This window comes from Cavia porcellus, unplaced genomic scaffold, assembly GCF_034190915.1.
Source record: "Cavia porcellus strain 051 isolate PalLab524CR breed Dunkin Hartley unplaced genomic scaffold, mCavPor4.1 scaffold_49, whole genome shotgun sequence".
Taxonomy (NCBI): domain Eukaryota; kingdom Metazoa; phylum Chordata; class Mammalia; order Rodentia; family Caviidae; genus Cavia; species Cavia porcellus.
The window spans coordinates 4220861-4247137 of record NW_026947532.1 but is presented as its reverse complement, the minus strand read 5'-3'; the positions used below and the strand labels follow the sequence as shown (position 1 = coordinate 4247137).

The 26277-nt window shown below is 58.9% G+C and overlaps 2 protein-coding genes across 3 annotated transcripts in view; one reads left to right on the top strand and one right to left on the bottom strand.

Annotated features, from left to right (window-relative positions):
- The window catches only part of Abl1 (ABL proto-oncogene 1, non-receptor tyrosine kinase), a 136218-nt gene extending 118663 nt beyond the window's left edge, over nt 1-17555 (top strand). For both annotated transcript variants that reach the window (XM_003470904.5, XM_003470905.5), the window contains exons 5-11: nt 3952-4036; nt 4468-4645; nt 9379-9563; nt 11704-11856; nt 12992-13081; nt 13407-13571; nt 14395-17555. In XM_003470904.5, coding sequence (XP_003470952.1) covers nt 3952-4036; nt 4468-4645; nt 9379-9563; nt 11704-11856; nt 12992-13081; nt 13407-13571; nt 14395-16097 — 2559 coding nt within the window. In that variant the 3' untranslated portion in view covers nt 16098-17555. The remainder of the gene's footprint in view (nt 1-3951; nt 4037-4467; nt 4646-9378; nt 9564-11703; nt 11857-12991; nt 13082-13406; nt 13572-14394) is intronic.
- Nucleotides 17556-21124: 3569 nt separating this feature from the next.
- On the bottom strand, nt 21125-23782 carry Qrfp (pyroglutamylated RFamide peptide). Its single transcript, XM_063244159.1, has 2 exons — nt 23704-23782; nt 21125-22302 (listed from the first exon to the last, which is right to left on the bottom strand). Exon 2 carries the CDS (start codon nt 22300-22302, stop codon nt 21904-21906), a length of 399 nt encoding a protein of 132 aa, XP_063100229.1. The 5' UTR covers nt 23704-23782; the 3' UTR covers nt 21125-21903.
- Between the last annotated feature and the right edge of the window lie 2495 nt (nt 23783-26277).

Sequence of the window (26277 nt, the reverse complement as noted above, 5' to 3'; positions counted from 1 at the left end):
AGGGTAACATCAAGGACCCAAGCTCCTTTGACAGTGAGAACAGCTGAGTTCACATCAGGAAGCCAGCGCACTGAGCTTCTCCGGAAGAATCAACAGCGCCATCCTCCCTTCCTAGTCTCCTTGTAAGCTGTTAGCAACAATCCTCAGGTGGGCCCTCCACACTCAGCACCACGCTGACTCAGCTCAGCTGGGGGCTCCACGTTGCCCACTGATTCAGCCCACTGCTCGCCATGAGGTGCCTAATCCAGGAAGGCAGCAGGTTGCCCGCCTGTCAAGCAAGAGCAGCCTTGGTGCTTTGGGAATTCATCCTCACAGGCTCAGGATAACTAGGTTGTCTCTCACCTGCTGGCCTGGTGCCTGGTGGTTGTGAGCGCACGCTCCCCACAGCACCCCGCTCAGCCCCTCCTCACCTTACAGAGAAGGGCACTGGGCCACCGTGGAACTCTATCCTGAGGGGAATGGAGAAGAGACAGGAGCCCTGAGCTAGCTCCACCCGGCAGCCCAGCCGCCTTCCCCGCAGCGGGCTCCTGAGACACCATGAAAATCTGGGGAGGCTCCTGACCCCTGCCCCTGCCGGGCCCCCTCTGCAGAGCCGTCCACCCAGCTTGCTGCCCTCCCCTGTGCCCTGAGCTCCTCTCCTGCAGCCCCCACCCTGTCTCCCCTTGCTGTGCAGGTTCTCTGCACTGCTCGGTCCTCAGAGGGCACGCACCCTGCTCGTAACCTGTGGGGGCTTCGCCTTCAGACCCAAGGGAACCAGAAATTGGAGGGGTGGTGCCCTTGGCTGAGCCCCAGTGAATGGAGCTGCACCTGGGTGAGCAGCTGCTGGGTTGTGGGAGCCCCATGCTTTGAATGAGCTGTGGTTCAAAAACTCGTGGGGTTTTTTTCTCGTGAGTTTTAAGCAACAGGAAAAGTGCTGTCTGTCAGTCTAGTCATGGGTTAATACTGGTTCGGGAGCTGGTGAGCCCACGTACACGGAACCAGTGGGAAGCACCCTCATCCTCCAGTAGGGGACACACGCGGCCCATTGGTGCCTCGGTCGGGGACAGCCTTGTCCACGCCTGTGCCCATGGCTCTGCCCGTGCGCCCGGGTTGGCGCCTGCTTATGCTCACCACAGGCAGCGCTGTGGTTTTGCTTTTGCTTTTCTTCTCCCAGGAAAGTGGTTCTGCCAGGGAACCCCAGAAACTGGCCGGAAAGGAGGGGCGTAGTCGCGATGGCTCTGGGCAGTCACTGAGACCCAGGGCCTGCTCTGTCGCCCTGCTGGAATCCTCTGGGAGGCGGTTTCCCACAGGCTGGTCTCGCCCCAAGACCCCTTCTGGTTTGTGAACCCCTCCGTCCTCCTGAGGAACTGCCCCTTCTCTCCTGCGTGCCTGGTCGCGATGCGCCTGCGCCCTCTGATGGTGAAGGCAGGTACCACACTGCCGGCACCTCCGTAGCTGGGGGAGAGGGGGGCTGACACCGAGATGTGGAAACCCACCTATTTGCGCCCAAGTCTTGCTCCAGGGCTGAGGTTTCTGCTGAGAAAGAGACCTCAGAAAGCTAATCAGGGCTCTTTCAGCCAGGTGTGATAGCATACACCTGCACTTCTGGCACTCAGGAGGCTGAGGCAGGAGGATCACAAATTCAAACCCAGCAATTTAGTGAGACCCTGCCTCAAAATAAAAAATTAAAAAAGGCTAAGGACGCACCTCAGTACAAAAGCCCTGGTTTCATTTTCCAGTACTATAAAAGAGAAAGAGCATGAAGAGAGAAGGGAGGGAAAGAGGGAAGAAGGGCGCAGTCTGCAGTCACCAGGATCACGGCACCGGCATGGTTGGCCCAGCAAATCAGCCTCTTCCCCCACTGCCCTGCTGGCCCAGGTGTTCACCCGCTCAGGCCTCATGGGGCACCTGGTGGCCCTCTCTTCCCTGGCTGAATGCAGCTGTTCCTCAAGGCACTCCCTCCACCCGCACTCCTCCAGGGGAGTTCTCCTTTGCTGTCTAAGCGGAAGAGTTAACTTCTAAGGCAGTGGCAGCTAGGGCACACCTGCAGTCCCTGCTGCTGGGGAGCCTCAGGCAGGAGGATCAGAGTCTGAACCCAGCCCAGGCCACTCGACAAGACACCAGGTCTTCAGTTTTAGAAGGAGAAGAGGGCTGGGGAGGCAGGGAGCTCCATGGTAGCGCACTTGCCTGGCAGGCACTGGGTCCTAGGTTCCATCCCCAGCACCACCAGAAAATAATCCTTAAGTGGGAGCCAAGGACTGTCACAGATAGCATAGGGCTGTCTTCGGGTCACTCGGCTGCCGTCTTCCCTGCACTGTCACTGGAAGGTGGTGGACTGTGTCTGATTCCAGCAGGGGGAGACATGCACACGACTTTTCTGAAGGAGAGAACAAGGCATTCGGTCCTCTGCGCATGTAGAGGTAGACAGACGGGAAGAGGGATGCTCCAAGAGCCTTACTGCTGCCTCTGCAGATCTGGGCCCCTCTGATGTTTAAGAAAGTGTCAGTCGCTGTAAAAGTAGTCGGTTTTTACACGGTGCTGTAGAAACGAATGCTGTGCTATGTCTAGACCAGCCGAGAGGGCTGGGAAGAGGGATGTGGAATGCTGGCAAGGGCAAGCTCCCCCCAGACGAAACAGCTTGGCACAGTGATGGCCAGCGATGGCGAGTTGACGTGAAGAGCAGGTTGACCATCTCGAAAGAGCAGTAAATTGTCGCTGGGCTTCGGCCCCAAGCGGAGTGATAATGGCCCACACACACCCTCATTACATGTTCCGCTTGTGGACGTGATTGACGAGCTGGCGGCTCCGAGCAGAGGTTGGTCTGTTGGGCAGTGCCCGCCGTCTCACAGCAGGGAATCAGGCAGCCCTGGCAGGTGAGCAGTGAGGCACCCGGGGTTCCACATTTCACAGGAGGGTTGGGGTGAGCAGCCCTTAAAGGACCTAATTTTCAAGAAGTTTATCCCTCACCGGGTGCATGGTGCAGCTTGCCTGTGACCACAGCACTCCGGGAGGCTGCGAGCCCAGCCTGGCAGCTTAACGAGCTGCTTGCAGTCTCAAAAATAAAAACATAGAAAGAGCTGGGGTTGTGGCTCCGTGTGACAGCCCTGGGTTTAACCCCTAGTTAGCACACGGAGCCAGACACAACCCCATGCCAAAACAAGAGCTTCCTCCCCCAAGCCCCGCATAGGCTCTGTCTTCAGGCTCCAAATGGAAACCGGCGGTCACCTGCGTCCCCCTTTACCTCCATGGCTACCTGCCCCGGTTCTTAAGGCTGGTTTCTAACCGAGGGCCCAGTGCCCCTCCACACCCGACTGGCAGTGATGGAGGGAGTGGAGAAGCAGCACCCAGGTGCTGTGGGCTCCCATGGTATGACTTGTGCTGCCGACATCGCCTGCGTGTCATCATGGGGGGCTGATGGGGAGCCTGGTGCTGACCCCCACGCAGCGGCAGCAACCTTCTTTGGAGTGCATGACACACACACTTTTCTGTCTCACATGCACACACACACATGAGCAGTTGTGCATTCTCTGTTCTGCCACATTGCACCGTGCTGTCCTTTGGGATGCAGTCCCGTCCCCGCCCGCCCCGCCCGCCCCCCCCCCCCCCCCCCGCCATCCGGGTCTGTTTCTCTAAGTCGCATGCACTGCGGAATCACAGCTCGAGCTGTTTTCTTTCCCGCTGAGTGCGTTAGGAGCCCAGGAGTCCAGGCATTCCTTGGGGAGGTGGTGTCAGCCTCTGCACATTCTTCCTGGACCCCACCAGCCCCAGAAGGTGGGGAAACCAACTGCATAGTGGCCGATGGGGACCCAGGGTGACGGCTCAGCACCAGGTGGGAAAATCCTTGGGCCATTGGTCCCTGTCATAGAGCCTATCTGGAGCGATGAGACGGAGGCGGGGGCCCAGACTCCCGCCATTGTCACCTGCGCACTTCCTATGGTGCTCACCACACCCTGCCTGTCTTTGCTGCTGCAGGAGGACACCATGGAGGTAGAAGAGTTCCTGAAGGAGGCTGCAGTGATGAAGGAGATCAAGCATCCCAATCTGGTCCAGTTGCTCGGTAAGTCAGTGCAGAACTTGGGAGACGGATGTGGACCACACCCCAGGGGCACCAGCCAGGCCCAGGCATCCATCCGCTATGCTCAACCAGCACCAGAAGCTGGTGACTGAGGCCTGTGTGGGCTGGGGTGGGGTAGGGGAGACCCGAGAGCCTCCAGGAGCAGCTTCCAGATTGGCTTCTGGAACTGAGATGTGGCCTGCAGGCAGGCATAGCCACCGGGGGTCCCCTGGCCTGGAGCCTGGCCTTTGCCAACCTCTCCCAGTGCACATTCAAATTCAGGGACTGGAGGGGGCGAACAGGGTGTAGCCATGCTTCCCTCAGGGGTGTGCGATGCCCCAGTGCTCAGAACCCCGTTAGTGGTCAGGCCCAGGCGCAGCAGCCTCTGTTTCAGAGGCTCCCAGCGGCTGCCGACACCCCATGTCCTGCCGCAGGGGTCTGCACGCGGGAACCCCCGTTCTACATCATCACCGAGTTCATGACCTATGGCAACCTGCTGGACTACCTGCGGGAGTGTAATCGGCAGGAGGTGACCGCCGTGGTGCTGCTCTACATGGCCACACAGATCTCCTCTGCCATGGAGTACCTGGAGAAGAAAAATTTCATCCACAGGTGAGGCCCGGCTCCAGCCCATCGTGACTGAGCAGAGTGTCAAGGGCGCGCCAGGGGGCCCCTCAAAGACAGCACCGATGCCTTGTTCCCAGAGGCCGTGCTGTCACTAATGACCTCTTCCTGGAGCAGCTGGTGGGGCTTTCACACAGATGCCAGTACCAGCCGGAGCGCGGCTTTCACTCAGCGCACACGGTCTTCTCCCTTCCCTATTGTCATTTCATTGCTCCCTCGTGCCGTCATGTGGTCCAGGGACATGTTGCTGATTGTGTGTGTGTGTGTGTGTGTGTACACGCGCACAGGGGCTGAATTACCTGTCTTCACCGCTCAGAACCTGGAGTGCTGTCGCTGATGGGGTGTGTGTGTGTGTGTGTGTGTGTGTGTGTGTGTGTGTGTACACGCGCACACAGGGGCTGAATTACCTGTCTTCACCGCTCAGAACCTGGAGTGCTGTCGCTGATGGTGTGTGTGTGTGTGTGTGTGTGTGTGTGTACACGCGTGCGCAGGGGCTGAATTACCTGTCTTCACCGCTTAGAACCTGGAGTGCTGTCGCTGATGGTGTGTGTGTGTGTGTGTGTGTGTGTGTGTGTGTGTGTACACGCGCACACAGGGGCTGAATTACCTGTCTTCACCGCTCAGAACCTGGAGTGCTGTCGCTGATGGGGTGTGTGTGTGTGTGTGTGTGTGTGTGTGTGTGTGTACACGCGCACACAGGGGCTGAATTACCTGTCTTCACCGCTCAGAACCTGGAGTGCTGTCGCTGATGGTGTGTGTGTGTGTGTGTGTGTGTGTACACGCGCGCGCAGGGGCTGAATTACCTGTCTTCACCGCTCAGAACCTGGAGTGCTGTCGCTGATGGTGTGTGTGTGTGTGTGTGTGTGTGTGTGTGTGTGTACACGCGCACACAGGGGCTGAATTACCTGTCTTCACCGCTCAGAACCTGGAGTGCTGTCGCTGATGGTGTGTGTGTGTGTGTGTGTGTGTGTGTACACGCGCGCGCAGGGGCTGAATTACCTGTCTTCACCGCTCAGAACCTGGAGTGCTGTCGCTGATGGTGTGTGTGTGTGTGTGTGTGTGTGTGTGTGTACACGCGCACACAGGGGCTGAATTACCTGTCTTCACCGCTCAGAACCTGGAGTGCTGTCGCTGATGGTGTGTGTGTGTGTGTGTGTGTGTGTACACGCGCGCGCAGGGGCTGAATTACCTGTCTTCACCGCTCAGAACCTGGAGTGCTGTCGCTGATGGGGTGTGTGTGTGTGTGTGTGTGTGTGTGTGTGTACACGCGCACACAGGGGCTGAATTACCTGTCTTCACCGCTCAGAACCTGGAGTGCTGTCGCTGATGGTGTGTGTGTGTGTGTGTGTGTGTGTGTGTGTGTGTGTACACGCGCACACAGGGGCTGAATTACCTGTCTTCACCGCTCAGAACCTGGAGTGCTGTCGCTGATGGTGTGTGTGTGTGTGTGTGTGTGTGTGTGTGTGTGTACACGCGCACACAGGGGCTGAATTACCTGTCTTCACCGCTCAGAACCTGGAGTGCTGTCGCTGATGGGGTGTGTGTGTGTGTGTGTACACGCGCACACAGGGGCTGAATTACCTGTCTTCACCGCTCAGAACCTGGAGTGCTGTCGCTGATGGTGTGTGTGTGTGTGTGTGTGTGTGTGTGTGTGTACACGCGCGCGCAGGGGCTGAATTACCTGTCTTCACCGCTCAGAACCTGGAGTGCTGTCGCTGATGGTGTGTGTGTGTGTGTGTGTGTGTGTGTGTGTGTACACGCGCACGCAGGGGCTGAATTACCTGTCTTCACCGCTCAGAACCTGGAGTGCTGTCGCTGATGGTGTGTGTGTGTGTGTGTGTGTGTGTACACGCGCGCGCAGGGGCTGAATTACCTGTCTTCACCGCTTAGAACCTGGAGTGCTGTCGCTGATGGTGTGTGTGTGTGTGTGTGTGTGTGTGTGTGTGTGTACACGCGCACACAGGGGCTGAATTACCTGTCTTCACCACTCAGAACCTGGAGTGCTGTCGCTGATGGTGTGTGTGTGTGTGTGTGTGTGTGTGTACACGCGCGCGCAGGGGCTGAATTACCTGTCTTCACCGCTTAGAACCTGGAGTGCTGTCGCTGATGGTGTGTGTGTGTGTGTGTGTGTGTGTGTACACGCGCACACAGGGGCTGAATTACCTGTCTTCACCGCTCAGAACCTGGAGTGCTGTCGCTGATGGTGTGTGTGTGTGTGTGTGTGTGTGTGTGTGTGTGTGTACACGCGCGCGCAGGGGCTGAATTACCTGTCTTCACCGCTCAGAACCTGGAGTGCTGTCGCTGATGGGGTGTGTGTGTGTGTGTGTGTGTGTGTGTGTGTGTGTACACGCGCACACAGGGGCTGAATTACCTGTCTTCACCGCTCAGAACCTGGAGTGCTGTCGCTGATGGTGTGTGTGTGTGTGTGTGTGTGTGTGTGTGTGTGTACACGCGCGCGCAGGGGCTGAATTACCTGTCTTCACCGCTTAGAACCTGGAGTGCTGTCGCTGATGGTGTGTGTGTGTGTGTGTGTGTGTGTGTACACGCGCACACAGGGGCTGAATTACCTGTCTTCACCGCTCAGAACCTGGAGTGCTGTCGCTGATGGTGTGTGTGTGTGTGTGTGTGTGTGTGTGTGTGTGTACACGCGCGCGCAGGGGCTGAATTACCTGTCTTCACCGCTCAGAACCTGGAGTGCTGTCGCTGATGGGGTGTGTGTGTGTGTGTGTGTGTGTGTGTGTGTGTGTGTACACGCGCACACAGGGGCTGAATTACCTGTCTTCACCGCTCAGAACCTGGAGTGCTGTCGCTGATGGTGTGTGTGTGTGTGTGTGTGTGTGTGTGTGTGTGTGTACACGCGCACACAGGGGCTGAATTACCTGTCTTCACCGCTCAGAACCTGGAGTGCTGTCGCTGATGGTGTGTGTGTGTGTGTGTGTGTGTGTGTGTGTGTGTGTGTGTACACGCGCACACAGGGGCTGAATTACCTGTCTTCACCGCTCAGAACCTGGAGTGCTGTCGCTGATGGGGTGTGTGTGTGTGTGTGTACACGCGCACACAGGGGCTGAATTACCTGTCTTCACCGCTCAGAACCTGGAGTGCTGTCGCTGATGGTGTGTGTGTGTGTGTGTGTGTGTGTGTGTGTACACGCGCGCGCAGGGGCTGAATTACCTGTCTTCACCGCTCAGAACCTGGAGTGCTGTCGCTGATGGTGTGTGTGTGTGTGTGTGTGTGTGTGTGTGTGTGTGTACACGCGCGCGCAGGGGCTGAATTACCTGTCTTCACCGCTCAGAACCTGGAGTGCTGTCGCTGATGGGGTGTGTGTGTGTGTGTGTGTGTGTGTACACGCGCACACAGGGGCTGAATTACCTGTCTTCACCGCTCAGAACCTGGAGTGCTGTCGCTGATGGTGTGTGTGTGTGTGTGTGTGTGTGTGTGTGTGTGTGTACACGCGCGCGCAGGGGCTGAATTACCTGTCTTCACCGCTCAGAACCTGGAGTGCTGTCGCTGATGGTGTGTGTGTGTGTGTGTGTGTGTGTGTGTGTGTGTACACGCGCACACAGGGGCTGAATTACCTGTCTTCACCGCTCAGAACCTGGAGTGCTGTCGCTGATGGTGTGTGTGTGTGTGTGTGTGTGTGTGTGTGTGTGTGTACACGCGCGCGCAGGGGCTGAATTACCTGTCTTCACCTCTCAGAACCTGGAGTGCTGTCGCTGATGGGGTGTGTGTGTGTGTGTGTGTGGGTGTGGGTGTGGGTGTGTGTGTGTACACGCGCGCGCAGGGGCTGAATTACCTGTCTTCACTGCTCAGAACCTGGAGTGCTGTGACCTTCAAAGCCAGCCGCAATTACGTGGGTCCCTGCATGTTTTGCAGGTGGAAGTGGCTTCCTAGCAAAGCACTGGCCTGCACAGGACAGCCTATCAGGCTGTGTGGGATACATCCTAACCCACATATGATAACTGGGCAGGGATGGCAGTGGTGCTGTGAAAGCCTGGCAGCCCCCCGGGTGGTAGATTCTCCACACTCTATGAGGCCCAGGCTGCAAACTGAGATTTCCCAACTTCTACTGGCCGCACACAGCCTGGCCAGCCCTCTTGGTGCAAGCAGAGATGGTCAGTGCCTTCCCCAAATCCCATTGGGTCAGCTCCATTCTGGTGATCAGGCTGCCCATGTACACTGCTCCCTCTAGGCCAGCGGGCCCTGTGACTTCGTGGTTCACGTCCACGAACCAGCATCAAACCTCTCCCCTCCCCGGAGAGCAGGCTCCAGGGCAGCAGGCTGTGCAGGAGAGGTGTTGAGAGCATGTCTGGGGGAGCATCAGGGAGGGGGTGAAGGAGGCAGCAGCTGGGGTACAGAGAGCCAGAAGCTGCCTCCGGGGCTGGTGTCTTACAGTCTCCAGACCTGGGCTGAGCATGTGGACCCCACACCTGGCGTAGTGTGACAGTGCCCACGCTGATGCCCGGCTGAGACTGTTCCGAGGCTTTGGCAGGAGCCTTGCACTGCAGCCCTGAGGGGCGGGTGCCGCTGTTACCTCCCTCACTTTACACTCGGGGCGCGGGTCCCGGGGTCACTCACCAGCATAGGTCACGGCCGGGGTGCTGCTCCCAGTGGGCCTCTGCTGCCTCGTCCCCCTGCCCCACAGCCACACCAGACCCTCCCCACCCAGCTCTGTAACGCTGGACAGCAGCGGCATTGGTCACAGGGCCTCGCTTCCTTCCCAGGGACCTCGCCGCCCGGAACTGCCTGGTCGGGGAAAATCACCTGGTGAAGGTGGCTGACTTTGGCCTGAGCCGGCTGATGACAGGCGACACCTACACTGCCCACGCAGGGGCCAAGTTCCCCATCAAGTGGACGGCGCCCGAGAGCCTGGCCTACAACAAGTTCTCCATCAAGTCTGACGTCTGGGGTAAGGGCCACTGCTGCGGGGATGGCCAGGCCAGCCCCGCCCCTTCCCCAGTGTCCCCCGGCCTCCCACCTGCTCCTCCATGTTGTCTGCATTGTTACTTAATTATCTGTGTTATTTTGCTGCTTTCTCTAACATCTTCTCACCTTCTTTTAAAATGCTTTTTCTTTCTGAATAACCCAGGATCGCTACCTCACTTATTTTAACATGCTGCCCTTTTTTCTTTTTGTTCTGAGCAAAGGTCTTCCTGTGTAGCCCAGGCTGACCTCAAACGTTCGGTCTTCCTGCCTCAGCCTCCCGAGTGCTGGGATTACAGACATGAGCCACCACGCCTGGCTAGGACGCCTATTTCTGAGGTCTCATGACAGTTTATTTTTTAAAGAATGTTTATTATGACATTATAAACGTAAAGAATAGAGGGTTGTAGAGAAAACCGCTGCCCATCACGGCCTGAGTAATCCTCACCTCCTGGCAGTCTTCCACCCTCTCCCTGCCTGCTCCCTGGACCCATATTATTCTAAAGCAAATCCCAGGTATATTATCTTGCACTTTAAAATTTTAGCACGAGTCTCCCACAGAGGATCTTTATGAGCATGATCACAGTGTGAGCCCCAAACTGGTGGTAATTTCTGAATATTATCAAATACGCAGGATGCAAATTTCCAATTGAGCCACCAAAATGATACTTTTCACATCTAAGCCGAGATTCCAATGTGGTTCACACATCAGTACTTGGTCCTCCTGGCAGGAAGCACCGATGGCACAAAGGATCTAATCACTGCCATGAGGCCTCTTAGTAATAAAATTAACACAAAGTCTATAAATAGACCACGTCTCGTTAGTTATTTGAATAATTACTGTCCAAATATCAACACTGTTTATACCAGTTGAAACATTATTGCAATCATTAAATTTCTTTCAATTAAAAAGTTTTATTCTATTCATGGATTTAAGGTGGTATTTTCAGATGGTCACGCATGTTCCATGGAATTCACATCAGAGCTGCCCGGTGACGAGCTTGTGCCGCTCTTTAACCCTAACCTATGCCCCGTCTTTGCCTTGCTGAGACCCGTGTCACTGTCCCTCAGTATTTCCCATCCCCTAGGTTCTGCTCATCCTGTCTCCATGTTGTGGTCTTGTGCCCCTGGCCTTGGCAGTCAGCTGTAGCTGGCCGGATCACATTCAGGCCGGCTTTTTTTTCACTAAGGAAAGGAAGAAGTGTTCTTGGGTTAAGAGGTATATAAAGCCTGACCAGACGTGGTGGTGCAGGCCTGTAATCCCGGCACTCAGGAGGCTGAGGCAGGAGGATCAGTGCAAGTTCCAGGCCAGCCTGGGTTACATAGCTAGACCCTATCTCAGAGAGGGAAAAAGTATGTAATACTTGATTTCCTCGGGGTTGTGTGTGTGTGTGTGTGTGTGTGTTGATACCTGGTGCCTAGATCCGCTGGTTTCCCAGGGTCCTCGTAGGGTGACTCTTATTCTGTCTTTGCTCTCATTTGGTAATGGGACAATACATAAAGAAACTTGGGGACAGACCGTCCCCATGGGAAAGGCAGGGCACATGCCCATACCACTGTTTAGGTCACAAGGTGGTCTCATGTCCTCGGTGGTGACCAGCTGGGCTTTTGTGGTTGTCTTGATGTAAAGAATTCTTGGATGTCAGCTTCTGGATGTGTTGATACACACACCGCCCTCGCCTTGGCCAGTGGGAACTCCTCTCCAAGGGATCTTGGCTGCATCAGTGGAAAATGGGATTTCGAGGTCATAATCTGGATTTCAGACTTTGAAAGATTTCTTGCACCTTTTATGAAATATTTAAGAGTCCGGAGGGGCCCTGGAGTTACTCCTGTGAAACCACCAGGGGTGGCCCGCCACAGGTCCCTGACTAACCTGGCAGGGGACACTGACTTCTGCCACTCCTGTCAGACCCTTGCTGTCCTCTCTGTCTGTCTGTCTGTCTGTCTCTCTCTCTCTCTCTCTGTCTCTTGGTGCCGAGTGAGGGAATCCACAGCACACCCCGCCCCCGTTGATGTCACTGGGGCTCCTGCTGCCCTGCCTGCTGCCTGCTACCCACTGCCCAGGCGGCAGGTTCCACTGCGGTGCATCACACCCTCCTCGTCCTCCCCACCCTCCTTCTCTCCAGCGTTCGGGGTGCTGCTTTGGGAAATCGCCACCTACGGCATGTCACCTTACCCGGGCATCGACCTGTCCCAGGTGTATGAGCTGCTGGAGAAGGACTACCGCATGGAGCGCCCGGAGGGCTGTCCGGAGAAGGTCTACGAACTCATGCGAGCATGTGAGCCTCTCCCCTCGCGCTCCTGGCCTGTCCACAGTGTGCGCATGCTCGGGCACCCTGAGAAATCCCCTAGCACAGGACATGCACAGAGAGGAGGCGGCGACCCCTCACTCTGTCCCCATTCTCACAAACAGCCTGCAGAGCAGACCTTTTCTGTGCTTCTGCGTACCTGTGTGCGTAAGCAGTGTATCCATGGGTTGGTTGTCTTTGGTTTCCTGTTTTTAAGCAAAAACCGGACAGGCAAAGCCTGGCTCTCCTGGGAGTGGGTTTCCGGCCCCTCTGCTGCGGTTCCTGCAAGCGTTCGCCCAGTGGGTTTCACGTGCATGCGTGTGCCGATGTGACACAGCTGTTCGCACCGTGTACTTCCTGGGGGCTTGTTGTGTGTTTTATAGTCTCCATGTCGTTGGACCCAGGGCTTTTTTCCCACTTAGCAGTGTGGCAGCGGGCCTTTGCGTGCACACATATTTGGGTCTCTGTGCCCCCCACTCTCACCTCATGTGGTCACATAGCTGCCTCGTGCATCCCTGATGCACACCCATCCTTGTGGTGTGAGCATTTGGGGGCATTGCACAGGTACTGTCGACTCCATGTCACAAGGCAGGAGGTAGCGTCCTCACAGCACAGATGTCCACCCCGCGCACGCTGCCGGTTCCAGCAGCTGAACTGCGGCCTCAGAGCTGTGTGCGGTTCAGACTTCAGGAAGATTTTACCAAAAATCGTCCTCCAGGAGAGGTGGTGTCAGTCTGCCCGAGTGATGGACCCACAGCCCGGGTGCCATCAAGCCTTTTAACCCTCATTTCAGCCTTGTCTTAGCCAGATTTCCTTTCTGACAGGCTCTTAGACTCCAGTAACCACTAAGTAAGGGTGAGCCAGCAGCAAGCTGTGGGGCTTATTTATTCCCTGCACCACGGAGTAGGACTGGGGAAGTGTGTCTGTGAGGCCAGGGTTTGCTATCCTGTCTTTCTGGAGTCTTGTGATCCATATTCCCGTTAGCATGTGTCCTTCTAACCTGTCACAAGGTACAATGCCCAGAGCCGGGGCCGCCACTGGTTTCCAGACTGCTCCTTGGAAGCTGCAGTCACAGCTTGTGTGGCAAGGCCCTATGCCAGTGTCTGACTTGGTGCCTTCTGTCCAGGTTGGCAGTGGAATCCCTCCGACCGGCCGTCCTTTGCTGAAATCCACCAGGCCTTTGAAACCATGTTCCAGGAATCCAGCATCTCTGACGGTAAAGCGCGTCCCAGCCCCGGGGCAGCCTCAGGGGTAGAGGGCTGTGTGGGGCGCTGTGCCGAGCTCCAGCCCGGAGCCTTCAGTTCCCTCCTGGCGGAAGCGCAGGAGTCCTCAGGTTGTCTCAGCTCAGAGAGGGGCCAGGCTTGCTGCCTTGGGGGGCCTTGCAGGGTTCTGGGAAACACTTAAGTGCTGCTTCCTGCAAGTCGGAACCCTTCTCTGTAACCGGGTTGCCTCCCGCGGTGATCTTAGAATGCCCAAGGACCCGTCCCACGCTAAGACCATCACGGCTGACGGCTGCTGCTCTGTGTCTTTGTCATTCTCAGAGGTGGAGAAGGAGCTGGGTAAACAAGGCACACGTGGGGCTGCGAGCTCCTTGCTGCAGGCCCCAGAGCTGCCCACCAAGACAAGGACCTCCAGGAGAGCAGCCGAGCACAAAGACACCCCCGATGTGCCTGAGACGCCCCACTGCAAAGGCCAGGGAGAGAGTGGTATGTCCCCCACACCGCCAGTGCATCCACACAAGGCCACCCCACAGCACCCCTCCCCAGGAATCCCTTGGCGCCGTGGCTTCAGCAGGCAGCTCAGTGGCAGCCTCCTGGGAGCTGGGCTCACCTTGTCATCCATCTCTCAGCGGGCACGGCTCCTCCAGGCCCCTAGCACACACTGGGCCACACAGAGCAGCTGCTCTGAAGGCACCAGCAGAGCCCATTGGAACCCCAAGATGTCCGTGGGGCAGCACTGTGTCCTCCGAGGGCTCTCCCAAAGTGGGCAAGCAAGGGATTGGGTCAGGAAGGGCTTGAGCTACCACTAAGACAGTATTCCTCAGCCTCTGCCTGGCTTTGCTATGACTTAGTAATTGTCCCCAAACCAGTGGCCTGACTTCTGCTGCAGGCCAGCTGAACAGAAGCTTCAGGGGAAGGGCAGGCAGACTCAGGGTCTGTGGAGGTGCAAGGGCATCCCACACAGCAGCACCCATCCTCCTCCAGTAGTCAGCCCTTGTGCATCCCTGCATGTACCACATGAGTGTACCCTGAGCACTATAGCACAGGCAGCTGTGCTTAGCACTGCAGAAGGAGCGCGTGTGGTGTGACTATGTCACAGAAACATGCCAAAATCACACACTGGAATGCTGCGTAACAAATGCACCCAAATCACACCACTTCCTTTCCACAACGAACAGGCCCTTGGGAGCATGGCAGGGACGTGGTTGTCCCTCTTGTGGCGGCCCTGCTGCAGGGAGAGCTGAGCTAGGGAGGGCCCTCAGATCCAGAGCCTGGGCCTGCTCCGCTCACCTCTCCTGCTGTGTTTCAGATCCCCTAGACCACGAGCCTGCTGTGTCTCCGCTGCTCCCCCGAAAAGAGCGGGGCACCCCCGATGGAGCCCTGAATGAGGACGAACGCCTCCTCCCCAAAGACAAGAAGACCAACCTGTTCAGTGCCTTGATCAAGAAGAAGAAGAAGATGGCCCCCACCCCACCCAAGCGCAGCAGCTCCTTCCGGGAGATGGACGGCCAGCCCGGGGGCCGGGGCCTGGGAGAGGAGGACAGCCGGGAGCTCAACGGGGCGCCCACACTTGCCGCCCCCGACGCCACTGAACCCGCCAAGGCGCCCAAGCCCAGCAATGGAGCCGGTGTCCCCAATGGGGCCTTCCGGGAGTCGGGGGGCACGGGCTTCCGTTCCCCTCACCTGTGGAAGAAGTCCAGCACACTGACCAGCAGCCGCCTGGTGGCCGGCGATGAAGAGGGCAATAGCAGCACCAGCAAGCGCTTCCTGCGGTCCTGCTCGGCCTCCTGCGTGCCCCACGGCGCCAAGGACCCTGAGTGGAGGTCCGTCACGCTGCCGCGGGACCTGCAGTCCACCGGGCGGCAGTTCGACTCATCCACCTTCGGGGGCCACAAGAGCGAGAAGCCGGCCCTGCCTCGGAAGCGGGTCGGTGAGCACAGGCCGGAGCAGGCGGCCAGGGGTACCGTGACGCCCCCGCCCCGGCTGCTGAAGAAGGGTGAGGAGGCTGCCGACGAGGTCTTCAAGGATGTCCCGGAGTCCAGCCCGGGCTCCAGCCCTCCCAGCCTGACCCCCAAGCTCCTCCGCCGGCAGGTGGTCGTGACCCCGTCTGCTGGCCTCGCCCACAAGGAAGAGCCCAGCAAGGGCAGTGCCTTAGGGAGCCCACCAGCCACGGAGCCAGGGCCCCCCACCAGCAGGGCGGGAGCAGGCACCCCTGGGGGCCCCGGCAAAGGCCCTGCTGAGGAGTCCAGGGTGAGGCGGCACAAGCACACCTCCGAGTCCCCGGGCAGGGACAGGGGGCGGCTGTCCAAGCTCAAGCCTGCACCCCCGCCACCACCCGCCTCCACGGGGAAGGCTGGAAAGGCCACGCAGAGCCCTGGCCCGGAGGCCACGGGGGAGCTTGGCACAAAGACAAAACCCCCAGCTCTGGCTGCAGAGGCCCCAAACAGTGAGGCCGCCAAGCCCAGCCAGCTCTCAGAGGGCCTCAAGAAGCCGGTACTCCTGTCCGGGCCCAAGCCACAGTCGGCCACCAAGGCACCAGGGACGCCGACCAGCCCAGTGCCCACACCCTCGCTGCCAGCGCCACCCTCAAGTCTGGCAGGGGACCCACCATCCTCCACTGCCTTCGTCCCCCTCATACCCACCCGTGTGTCACTCCGCAAGACCCGCCAACCCCCTGAGCGCATTGCCAGCGGGGCCATCACGAAGGGTGTGGTCCTGGACAGCACAGAGGCACTGTGCCTCGCTGTGTCCCGGAACTCGGAGCAGATGGCCAGCCACAGCGCCGTGCTGGAGGCTGGCAAGAACCTCTACACGTTTTGCGTGAGCTATGTGGACTCCATCCAGCAGATGCGGAACAAGTTTGCCTTCCGGGAGGCCATCGACAAACTGGAGAGCAACCTCCGGGAGCTGCAGATCTGCCCGGCCACCGCGGGCAGCGGCCCCGCGGCCACTCAGGACTTCAGCAAGCTGCTGAGCTCCGTGAAGGAGATCAGCGACATTGTCCAGAGGTAGCAGAAGCCAGGACCCCCAGCTGGAGCTGCCTGTGGCCCACCAGGGCCTGCCCATGCCTGTGACAGTGGCTGACCAAGCACCAGGAGCTGGGCCCAGGCCCAGGTGCTCTGCCCTGGGGCCGCAGCCCTCTGGGTCAGCCCTACTACCTACATCGCACACGGCTGCATCGCCACATCGCCACATCTTGCATCTGGAGTCCCCACTCTGCAGACCGTGCTTGGCCGGCCAGGGCCTACTGGGCACTGTGGACAGCAAGCTCTGGGGCCAGCCAGTAGGGACTGTCACCGTCACGCTCCTGTGTGGAGCCCCTCCTCCAGCCGTGCCTTCTGCGTGATACCTCCACCCTGGAGGGGGAGCCCCCAAACTCACTGTCTCCGCACCTGCCACACTGACGACACCGTGGGGGAGCCCCTTCCTGGGAATGTTGTGCCCACCAGCGCCCCTGTCTATCTCTGCACATTGCGGTCACCACTGTCACTCCAGGCTGGCTCTTGCCGTCTCCTCGAAAGAAGGAAGCCAGTGGTTTGAGGGGAGCACGGGGTACACAACCAACCATCATGCCCTGCCTGGCTCTCACCCTTGTGATGTTCGTTGGGAACCCTGGACAGGAAGCTCGATCCCCGGGGTGGTGAGGGCCACCAGGCCTGGCTCCCAACCTGGCTCCTCACCCTCCCTGCACCTCCGAGACTGCACAGGTTCCTGTGGGATCTCCCTGTGGCCTGACCACTTTCTGGTGGGGAGCTGCTGCCAGGCCCAGGGCACAGCGGGAAAGGCGGACTGCAGGCTGCCCTCGAGGACCCCCCGGGGATTGCCCACATCTTGGAACTCCACAAGTGCCCCCCCACCCCCGACCCTGTCATCCCATGAGCATCACGCAGCCTGATGTTTCTGTGGGTGCATTGTGAGCATGGGGGGACCCAGGTCAGTGTCTTACTTGCTGCGTTCTTCCCCAAGCTGCCTAGGCCCAGAGCCAAGGCCAGGACATTGCCTCCAGGTCCCCTGACTGTGCATGGGCAGCCCTCGGGAGCACGGGCGGGCACCCCAGCCACCTCATGCCTGCAGCGTCCCAGGCCCACGTGTGAACTTCTCAGCTAAGCTTGGACTTCGTCTGTGCCAGACACAGTTCTCATAGCATCCTCCCTCACCCCCCAGGTGGCCTTGCAGATGAAACCAAAGGCCTCCCAGCCCCACCCGCCCCGTGCCCAGGTCCTGCCCTTTCCTGGTTACCCTGTCGTGCCACTCTGTTTTGCATTTATACTTTGGTAATTACACTTTTTATAGACTCACTCTTTTATACTTGGCGTGTAAATAGTTTTCCACCGTGTCCCCCTGGAGTGCCGTGGTCCCTGTGTTTTTTCCCCGGTCCAGTGCATTTGTTTCTGTATATGACTTCGTGTTTTTTGAATCCAGATCTCTCCTCTGTAGTATTTTTTAAATAAATAAGTGTTTACAAAATGACTGGCAGATTGCACTGGTCAGTTTCCTCGCAAGCCGTTGCCTGTGGGTGGAGGAGGGGAGGAAGTGATCTGGGGGTTATTGAGGGGCTGAGGTCCAGTATTTGGGCACACAAGGCAGAATGAGGGTATGTGGCCACAAGGACATTCACACCCAGGGCCAAGGCCATCTGTGACCCTGGCTATGCTGTGAGCTGCGCTGCTCTCGGGTCCTTCTGTGTCCCCAGTGCCCGTCTGTATCACCACTGAAGGGAGGAAGTTGACAGCCCATGGTCCATACTGGCTGGGTGAAGTCCTTCCTGGGCTCCAGAGCACCCCTCGCTCATGTTCCATGTGCCAGGAGTGTTTCTCACTGTGGACAGGAGCAGAGGTGTCCAACCTCCAGGGACCGAGGGCCTTTACGCAGTCCAAGCTGCTGTCCCCTGAGGCGGAAGTTGCGTGGAAAGGAAAGCTCAGAGCTCCCCCGACTGGAGGGTGCAAATCCTGCTCCCCACGCATGGGCAGAGCTTACAGCAACCCCTCGGGCAGCTCCGGGCGCAGATGCCCTGCACTCTTTCCCTGATGCCAAAAGGGGACAGGGAGCGCCTGGAACTGTTGTCCCTTGGGCTCTGGGCCACATCTGGAGAAGCCAGCAGCTTCCTCCTGTGTCGAGCGGACTGTTAACAGGTCCACGAAGTAGCCAGGGAGGTGTGTTGTCACCCATGTCCTCCATGTTCAGCATCAAGGTCATGTGAGTCTGCTCCAGTGGGTGAGACCTGGCACCTTGGTTCCCAGATAAGGGCCCACCATGTGTTGCCCGGGCTCGGGGGGCTTAGTTTAGTCTGGCTGATCAGGACAGTGGTTCTTAACCCTTCTTGAAAGCGCTTAGCCATCCTGGAACCTATGACTGTCGGTTCCGGAAAATGCACATTTTTGCCCACACTATAGCTCCAGGGGGCTTTTCGTCCTACCCCAACCCCGTGCAGAACACATGGACCACGTGGCCCCTAGTGGTACTGAACCTAGGCAGCATCCTCACCCCAGGGGCCCTGCTGAGCCAGTGCCCCTGCAGCCCGGTGCCCACAAGTCCCATCTTCGGGCCATGGAGTCTGCCCTGTAACGTCCTGGGCACTAGAGCACAGCCAGGGTGAGGCACCTCCTCCAGTTCGTACAGCAGCTGCCCTAGGAGCCCTTTTTTAAAGCATCTTAATATTTCAGGCGCACAGGAAAATGCAGACAAACAGTGTTTTCCACCCATGCAAACAGCTAGATACACTTAGATGCACCTGCCTAGAGGAAGCTTCTTCCATGTCTTGGGTAAGCACAGCAAAGAGCTGTGGGCAGCACTCGGGGTGCAGGGCTTGGGGAGCAGAAGCAGCCAGGCAGAAGCTGGGCAGAGCGAGCTGGGCACTCCCGGAGGTCCAGTCTCTGCTGCAGATGTGTGATCAGAATGCGTGGCAAGCGTTTAAACAAGCCATTACGGTAAAAGCCAGATTGCCACGCCTCCCCTCAGACTTCTCCCTGGCTGTGGACACACTGCTCATCCCACTGTCCTGGCCGCTTTCCGCAGCAGCTCTGGAGTGCTCTTTCCTGAGGTGACCTGGCTGAGGGCCAGCCAACAGCAGTGCAGGCTCATGAAGACATCGTGGCGGGTCCTCCTCCACTGTATAACCCAGACCTGGCACCCCATGGCTTCCAGTTCTTCCTCAAAGGCAAAATGACCGTAAAGGGAACTGTTCTGAATCAGTGTGGGGGGACTTGGAGGGAGCCAGTGCAGTGCAGCTGCAGACACTCACGAAAGAGGACACCAGAGCTGCTGCAGCAGGGCAGGGACCAGGGGCTGAGTGTGTTCCAAGGAAGAGGGAACCCGGGGACTTCGCTCAGCAGCAGACGTCCCTGCCAGGCAAGGGTAAGTGGTGAGTTCAACCCCCAGGACCAAAGCAGAGTATGTGTCTTTCACTGTCATGTTTTGAAAACTTGTAGCACTCACTATTTTTTTCAGTCAGACCTCATAAACGCTTTCCAAACTGTTTTACCTTTGCCATCCTGGCCTTGAGTAACCCTCAGCAAGGAGAGATCAGGGGTGGCCAGAGTGGCAAGACCACCCAGGACCTTGCACGAGCCTGGGCTGGACAGCAGGACAGGGGTGAGACAAACTTCAGCCAGATTCAGTGGGAGCTGATTCAACAGACCAGTGCGCTCTGCAGTCTCAGTGTTCTGATGTTCAGGGTTATTGAGCTCGAATGTACAAGCAAAGCTTTGCTGGGGTTTTTTTTGTTTTGTTTTGTTTTTTTTTTTTTTAATGACAAAAGGGCCCTTTGCTGGCCTCCTCTTTTCCTCCCTTTCTCCCAGGCCTCCCCATCGAGGTTAATCTAATCTTGCTAAATTAGGCACCTGCTGTTGCTCACCCAGAGTGCCTGAAGCTAGGCAGGCTGGCCCAGCTGGCTCTGCTCCAAGTCCTCCGGACTGGTGACCACCGGCAGGTGTCTAAGACTGAGGGAGGTTGGCCAGGGACCTGCCTCCAGGGCGTCCCCCTGCCTTGGCCTTGGGTCTGCGGTGTCTCACCTGTGCCCTGGCTGCTGCATGCATGTGGAGGCGCTGAGGGAAGGCTTGATCCTGCAGCCTGCAGCGAGCACCAAGACAGCCATGGAGTGCAGGAATGGGGCAGCGCCCCCTTACCTCCTCCTGTCCGCCGGTGACACCGGTCCCAGGGCCGCAGGCGGCCTGCACATGGCCAGGAGCTCACGGCTTCCTTGGCAGGAGGAGGCTGAACCCCTCTTCTTCACGTGGTGAAGGATGCGCCTCCCAGGCCGGTGTCCCAGCTGCCCACAGCGAGGGCGCCTGTGTCTGCGTGGGCGGGCGGCGTGCTACAGCCACGAGGGGGCGCTCGCGGGCTGCTCTCCCGCGCCCCACCACCCGTCCCTCCTCCCAGCCTGCGGGGCTCCTGCGCGGCTCAGATCTGTCGCCTTAATGAAGTGGCTTTCTGGTTCCTGAGGACTGCAAGCTGCTCCTGGGGAGTGAAAGTCGCTAACAGAATGGGAAACGTTGAAATGCTTCGAGGTGCCAAGCTGGGCCCGACCCAGTGTGGTTCTAAAAGCCTAATAAAAATCCGCCAATTAATTGTGACAGCTCAATGGAAAATTATTCAATTGTGAACAGGGGCGAGTCATGGCTCAAAAGGAGGAGGGGAGATGTTGCCATAGAAACATCAATATAAGTTCTCGTCTCAGCAGTGGTAGCCAGCCCGGGAGGGAGAGGCTTCTGATGGGCACGTCTGACACAGGAGGGGCGCAAGGGCCGCGGGCCTGGCCCCGGGTCTGCAGCTGTTTGGGGCTGAGCACCCCTCTCCCACGGCGCAGATGTGCCTCCCTAATGCCCCTTATCCTGAAGAAATTGGGAAGGAGCAGCCAGGTGTGGGAGGAAACAGCCTGCACGGTGTCTGCCGTACCTTTGACCGGCTGCCAATTAAGGTGTGCGGGCACAGGCAGCGTGATTTCCATCTCCCCGAAGCAAAGGAACTCACAGCTCAGGAAAAGGAAGTTTCCAGGGCCCAGAAGACCTGGAGGGAAGACGCCAGCATCCTATTATGATTTTTGCAGTTGCTACAACTTTTATTCCAAAAGATACACACAGCACACTCATACCATGAACATTTGAATGCAACCTTGCTGGAGCAAAATCCCACCCCTTCCCAGCTCATCTCCAGGGAGCCCTGGGCTCGGCAGACACCGCGCTCACTACGCAGACGCACCGCGGCCGTCAGGCTGGGCAGCGGCCCGGGGGCAGCCCTGTGCTGCTGCAGAGGCTTCTTGCCAGAGGGCTCTGGTATTAATGGGCTGGAGAAGGAGGCCAGTTGTTTACTGGCTCGACTCTTTTTGGTTTTTGATCATCAGATCCAAACCGTGTGCCACCAAACACACCCCACCCAGCTGCTGCAGGAGTCCCCGAGGAGAAGGTCACAACTCAGGCGACCCCACAGTGCTGCTGGCCCCGTCCGCCTGCCTTTGCCTGGATTCTGCACAGCCGGCTCTGCCGGACCATGTGCATGGCCCCTGCACCCTTGGGCCAGCTATGCCACCCACCAGACCACTGGGGACAGACAGGTTGGCAGGAGGAACCGCGTAGCTTCGTCATCTTCTCCAGCACGCAGCTTGCTCTGGCTTCCTTCTTTTTCAACACCAGCTAGGTTTATTTTTTAGTTTTGTTTTTGCTTCAGCAAAGTTGAAAATCAAGAGACAGCGCACACCTAACAGGCCTACTGCTGATGCTTTGTGGTAATGCCGCCGTCCTCTGTCTCCTCGGAGGCTGCTGGAGACGAGTGGAGACGGCTGGGGCTGAGTCCACACGGGCAACCCCTCCGGGTGCCCTGGCTGTCACCCCCGGCCAAAGCGGAAGCTGAAGCCGCCTTTCCTCCTGCTGTAGCCGTTGAGCTCCTCGGCCAGGTTCCCCAGGGGGCTGGTGGCCTTCTCACTGCCCTCAGCAGGCAGGAAGCTGCTGGTCTCGCTGCTCTCCTGCCTGGCAAGGCGGAGGCTGGTGTGCCCGACACCCAAGGCCTGCAGCAGCCTGGCCACAAGGGGCAGGACCTGTGGCTGCAGGGCCCCTGGCCCACGGGACAGGCCCCACACAGAGTGGGTGCCGTGCCCCTCAGCCAGGTGGGCCCTGCTCCTCCCGGCTCCCACAGCGGCCGGGGGCTCTCTTCGGTCAAGCAGAGGCAAGCAGGTGCCGAGCAGCAGGAGCAGGAGGAGGTAGGGCAGGGACGAGGGGCCCCTCATCTGGCCAGAGGAAAGAGACAGCAAGTTATAAGCCATGTGTGCAGCCAGCAGGACCCCTGGCACCTGGGCACCATTGAAGGGTGAGCGTCAACCCAGCTGGGCCTAGCTTCAGGGCAGTACGGGCAGGAGCAGCCTCTGATTCCCCAGCGGGCTTGGGAGCTGATGGTGCCACTGAGGCTGGCTGCCACCCTCCTGCCCCTCTGATCCGACCCCCTTGCTCTCCTAGCCCTGTGATACCAAAGCTGCCAGAGCGCCCGGTGTCCCCAGGAGGCAGTGGGAATTGAGGTTCCCTCTCCTCTCCCTGACAGTATTGACTCTTGGGCTATATCCTCTCATAGGGTGACAGTCTCTGTTTCCAACATGATAATGAGTGGCTCCAGCCAAGCTGTTAGCGGGGAGATGCTCGTGCACTTGGTGGCCCTGGTGGCTGGGAAGAGGAGATGGCAGATGGCCAATGCCCTGCACACAGTGGACATGCCAGGCTCCGGGTCCCCTTCACAGGAAACCCTGTCCATAGCCACTGCCATGTCCACATTCTAGGCGGGAAATTACCAGGAAGGGCGGGGGCTTCTGCCAGGCCACCAGCCAGACAGCAGAGACCCGAACTAACAGCTGCCTGGTGCCAGGCCCACGGGCACCTCCCTCACACAGTGTACCCCCAGCTCGTCAGGTCTAAGCAGGCTGGTGACTCCTGTGCACCACGAATGACAGCCTGGGGGCCCAGAAAAGGAGCTGGAGCTCCCAGCAGGGCCCTGCTGTGGCCATAACAGCTCCCGTGCCGTGTAAAGGAGCCCGTTTAGTAATGACCTCGGGGAGCTGGGCCGGCTCGTCCTCCCACCAAAGCTGGCATAGAGAAGCCAGCCCTGGAGAAGAACTCTTTCCAGAAACAGCTTCCTCAGAAACATTTCAAAGGAGGGAATTCAGCCAGAAAGCTTCCAAAATGATACAGCCATCTCGTAGTCTTCCCAAATCCTGCTCTCCCCAGGGCTGTAGCAGGGCCAGGGTGCCCCTCCCTGGGGGATAGAGTGGTGGTTTCCTAAGGGGGACAACCCCGTCCTCCTAGGAGGTGCGTGGGCCAGGGACCTTCAGGGATGAATACACCTGGGGTGGCCTCCAGGTCCCTTAGAATGTCACGTCTTAATGCAGGACAGGAAGTGGCCTGTCTTCCCCGAGGGGATCATTGACCCTTTCAAGAATCCTCAAGAGATGGGGACCTTGACCATGATCACAAGGCCCCAGCGTGCAGGAAGTGGCCGTGGTGGCCCCTGGGTTGCTGGCACCATGGGCAGGATGCCGTTCGGCCTCCCCTTTCCAGCTCTAGCCTGCCCCATACGTGGCTCCATGGACCCTCTGCCTGCAGGGCCCAAGCCTGAGCACCTGCTTGGACTGGGGAGGACTCACTGTGTGGCAGACGGGCTCCAGAGGGCAGGCGGAGGCCTGGGCTGGGTGCCCGCACTGGCTGGAGCTACACGGATCCTTGTCCGGGAGGTGTGGCTCCTGGCTGCACCCTGCTTATGTAGGCTCTGGGCGTCCCAGAGCCCCCCTCCGCCCCCACCCCGTCCCCCCCGCTGGCTGATTGCTGTGCATTCCTGACCCTGGGATCCCTTTGGGGATGTTGGTGGTGACAGAAGGGGCAGTGCTGGCAGCACAATAAGGACCCAGCACAAACAGGATGTGGTCTGATGAGAGGGCAGACTCTGCCCTTTGAGGAGCGTGGCGGCATCATTAGCCGCGAGCTGTGGGCACAAGCCCCTGGCCCCGGGTGGACGCGGAGGCCCATTAATACCTTGACAGTCTCGCCTTTGTCTGGCCGGCCTCGCTCCCCAGAGAGGCTGCAGGCTGGGTGGGCGCCCACACCATGCACACTTACGGCCCCGCCACCCGGGCAGGACTTGCACATGGGCCGGGAAGTCGCAGAGCGGGTGCAGCCAGCGACCGCCGGTCCCCTTTGCAGGAAGGCTGCAGGCTGTGTCCCTGCTACTGCGGAGCCCCGGGAGAGGCTGGGTCAGGTAAGCGAGCCCTGGCTTTCGAGAGAGGACAGGGGAGCCACCCTCAGCTGGCCTCAGTACTGCAGTGGGCTTGTCACTTACACAGCATGCCCTGCCTTTCCTGCCCCTCAGCCCAGCTCCTCACGCCCACTGCGCCATGGGCACTGTGCCCTCTAAGACACCTTCTGAGACACCCCTGAGGGTCTCGGGGCCGCAGTGATGGGTCCCCAGTGAGGGAATTAGCCAGTGAGGACCATGGCAAAGGTATGACACAGGTGACGTGGTCATCAACTCCCGCCCTCCCAGGCAGAGGGGAGCAGAGTACGTGTCATGGGTTAGGGACCGAGGTGAAGCTGGGAGACCAGGAGGGAGCGCACAGCCTGGCTGGTGACAGCGCCACCCCTGCTTTCCTGGGGGGCCACCCCGCCCGAGCCTGCCCCACAGGACCTGTCAGGCTTCACCTGCAGCTCAGGAAGCCCACCTGTTGGCTGCCGGTTTGGGATTAGGGCAATCTCTGGGTGGGGGGACCTCTTGGTTCCCCTCAGCCTAGCCTCAGGTCCACACCAGCCCCACTCTGCCCCTGCTTAGAGGTGCCCAGAGCCAACTCAGGTGCTGGATGTGGTGACAAATGTTCCCACTCAGGCCCTGTCCATGTCCCCAAAAGGCTGCCTTCCTATGCTCTGCGGGGCCCGTCCAGCATCTGGGCCTCACCAGCCCTGGAGACATGGGGAAGGGGATGACAACAAGGGTGACAACCAGCAGAGGGGGGCGCTATGCGGAGGTCAATGTGGGCACGCAGCGTGAGAGCTGAGTGGTACAGGCAGTGGTGTGGGCAGGAGCCAGCGGGCAGCTCATCCTGGGAGCCACCTCACTTCCGGTCCTCCATTCTCAAATGTGGAAGCCTGAGTGTGGGAGCAGCTGGACGACAGCAGGCTGGGAACCCAGCCTGACCCCCGCCCTACCCCATTTAGCCACTGAGCCCCAGCATCAGGCACCTCCACTTGGGCAGACACATGCCTTCCTCAGCCTCAGTACCAGGGATTGAACTCACGACCGCCTGCTTGACAGGCAGATGTTTATGCTGCTGAGCTAAATCCCCAGCCCCAGCCTCAGTTTCTCCATCTGTGGCACCCACAAAGTGAAGGAGCCATAACCAGCCAGCCCCTACCCCCGTTCCCTGCGGCTGCCATTAGGGGGAGCCAGTGGAGAGGGAAGGAGGCCACCTGTCACCTGGGCACTGCCAGTAGGAGCCTCCTCTGCTCTGAGAACTCCATGGAGTCAAGCCGGCCACCGAGGGCACTGCCTCAAGGACAGGCAGTGCCTACGATCACCTTCGTAACGTCTGTGACTGGTGCAGAGGTCCCACCCCCTATATCTCCAGCCCTGTTCCCCCCGGCCGTGTCCCAGCATGGGCTGTCCCAGTTGGCAGGCCTGGTGCCTGTGTGGGTAAGGGCATTGCCAGGGGTCACCTAGGCTGGGGTCTGTGAACCCGGACAGGGGATGTGAGGACCCCTCCCCAGCCGCCTGCACCCTGCTCCTCCCCGGGCCCCAGCACAAGTGCTAGGAACCACACGTTCTGGTAAAGCAAGCCAGGCCCTGGCTTTCCTGTAAGCGCAGATGAGTTTTGTGAGTAAAGAGCTATTAGGCACCATTAGTTCCCGAGAGAACTCCCTGATCCCCGGCCCAGGCCAGACCCGCAGGGACAATTCATCTCCCTAGGGATGCCACCAAGGGGACACATGGATGCGGCAAGCCCAGGCCCCCCAAGCCCAGCCTGGTAGGGGGGTCACCGTAGACTAGGAGCCAGGAAGAACCCTGTCACCTGCTGGCCAGGCCCAGGCTCATCTCAGCACCAAGGCCTTGAGCAGGAAGCCCCTGGCCCTGAGAAATGCTGTCCCCTGGCATCAGACCCACCCATGCCATGACGTGGGACACAGAGCTGGGCTGGAGACTGAAGCCAGAGCTGGGTCACCACGAGACTTTATTG

Bases quoted from the DNA above. Each gene is read 5' to 3' on its own strand.
- Qrfp (XM_063244159.1), bottom strand. From the start codon at position 22,302: ATGAGGGGCCCCTCGTCCCTGCCCTACCTCCTCCTGCTCCTGCTGCTC.